A 1294-nucleotide genomic window follows, 5' to 3' on the forward strand; every position below is an offset into this window, starting at 1 on the left:
ACAGTATGAGCCTCTGAAACTCACAGGCCAGAACAAAGCAATCACTAAACTGTCCAGGGCTTCAATATGGTAAAGTAGTGAAAATGAAAAGCCACCCACCAAAGCCAAATCCTAGTGACTTGGTCTGTCAAGGACTCTCATGACAGTACCTTCTAAAGTGATAATCCCAAACTTTTCTCGACTGTTTCCATACCATTAGAGTCCCCTCCTCAAAACCTTCTTCAAATAATTATTTACTAGTCTGCTGTAGTGCTCATTCCCTTTACTTCCTAGGACAGCTTAGCTATTGCACTGATTCGCATGATGTCCTGCCTGCTCCTGAATTCTTTCCCGAGAACTGGATCCCTCAACCAGGGTGGAAAGGTTGGGAGTTCTTTGAAAATAGGGACTTTTTCTCTCTCTCTTCTCCTTTTGGTGCTTAGCCTACGGAAGCCACATTCAGTGAATGCCTGTTGGTCTTCACAAGTGTCTGTGTGGGTGGGTGGATGAGTGTGGGAAGGAAAAGGATGGAGAGAGTGAATTGGGACTGATGAGGTCAAGAACAAATACCTCTGGCTCTCACAAACACAAACCAAGCTGACTGCTCTTGTTTACGGAGTAATACCTGGATGGGGGAGTGAGGGGTGATGTGGGTGTACACACCCCAGGCTCCCAGCCTACATCCACACTTACTTGAAACAGTAGTGGTAGCAGTCGTGGGGGTAGTCACCGTGGTCGAAGCAGCTACGGCAATGGTGGATATAGCCGTGGCAACAACCAGAGCTGGAGCAGAAGTGACAGGGGTGGTTGCAGCAGGGGGAGTGGGCGTGCTGGAGGCGGCAGTGGTAGTGGTGGTAGATGTGGTTGAGGTGGCAACAGTGGTGGAAGCACTGCTGCCAGAATTAGCCTGTGCTTCCGACACTTTGTTTTCTGGGAGAGCAATTGAGATGAGAGAAAGGAGTCTGAGGAGTTTCTCAGTTAAGAGAGAGCTCCGGCGGATGACTGGGTGTGACAACATATTCATGAGCTGCCCCAGTGGAGAGGCCTCGAGGCTATATGGGGAGGTTTCCCCCTCACCACCAGCGCTCACTGGCACTGACTTCACGGAGTTCTTGCCTTTCCGGCTGACATTCATGTTGTCCAGTTTTACCAATAAGTCCCAGAAGTCTGTGCAAATGCCACTGCTGGTAGACTGTGAAGAGCATGGGCTGCAGGCCTGCTTACTGCCCCTCTCCCGATCGCTCTCACAGTTTGTTTCTTTGGTCCGCTGCTGTGTAAAGTGGCTGGGAAATACCTGCTGGCCAGAGAAGGACAG

General features: G+C 50.3%; 1 protein-coding gene across 1 annotated transcript in view; it reads right to left on the reverse strand.

Annotated features, from left to right (window-relative positions):
* HUWE1 (HECT, UBA and WWE domain containing E3 ubiquitin protein ligase 1) overlaps nucleotides 1-1294 on the reverse strand; it is a 75536-nt gene that overhangs the window by 22885 nt on the left and 51357 nt on the right. The window contains exon 38 of the mRNA XM_077748287.1: nucleotides 673-1273. Within this exon, the coding sequence (XP_077604413.1) occupies nucleotides 673-1273 (601 nt within the window). The remainder of the gene's footprint in view (nucleotides 1-672; nucleotides 1274-1294) is intronic.

Source organism: Crocuta crocuta, unplaced genomic scaffold (assembly GCF_008692635.1).
Source record: "Crocuta crocuta isolate KB4526 unplaced genomic scaffold, BGI_CrCroc_1.0 scaffold1307, whole genome shotgun sequence".
In the NCBI taxonomy this organism is placed as follows: Eukaryota; Metazoa; Chordata; class Mammalia; order Carnivora; family Hyaenidae; genus Crocuta; species Crocuta crocuta.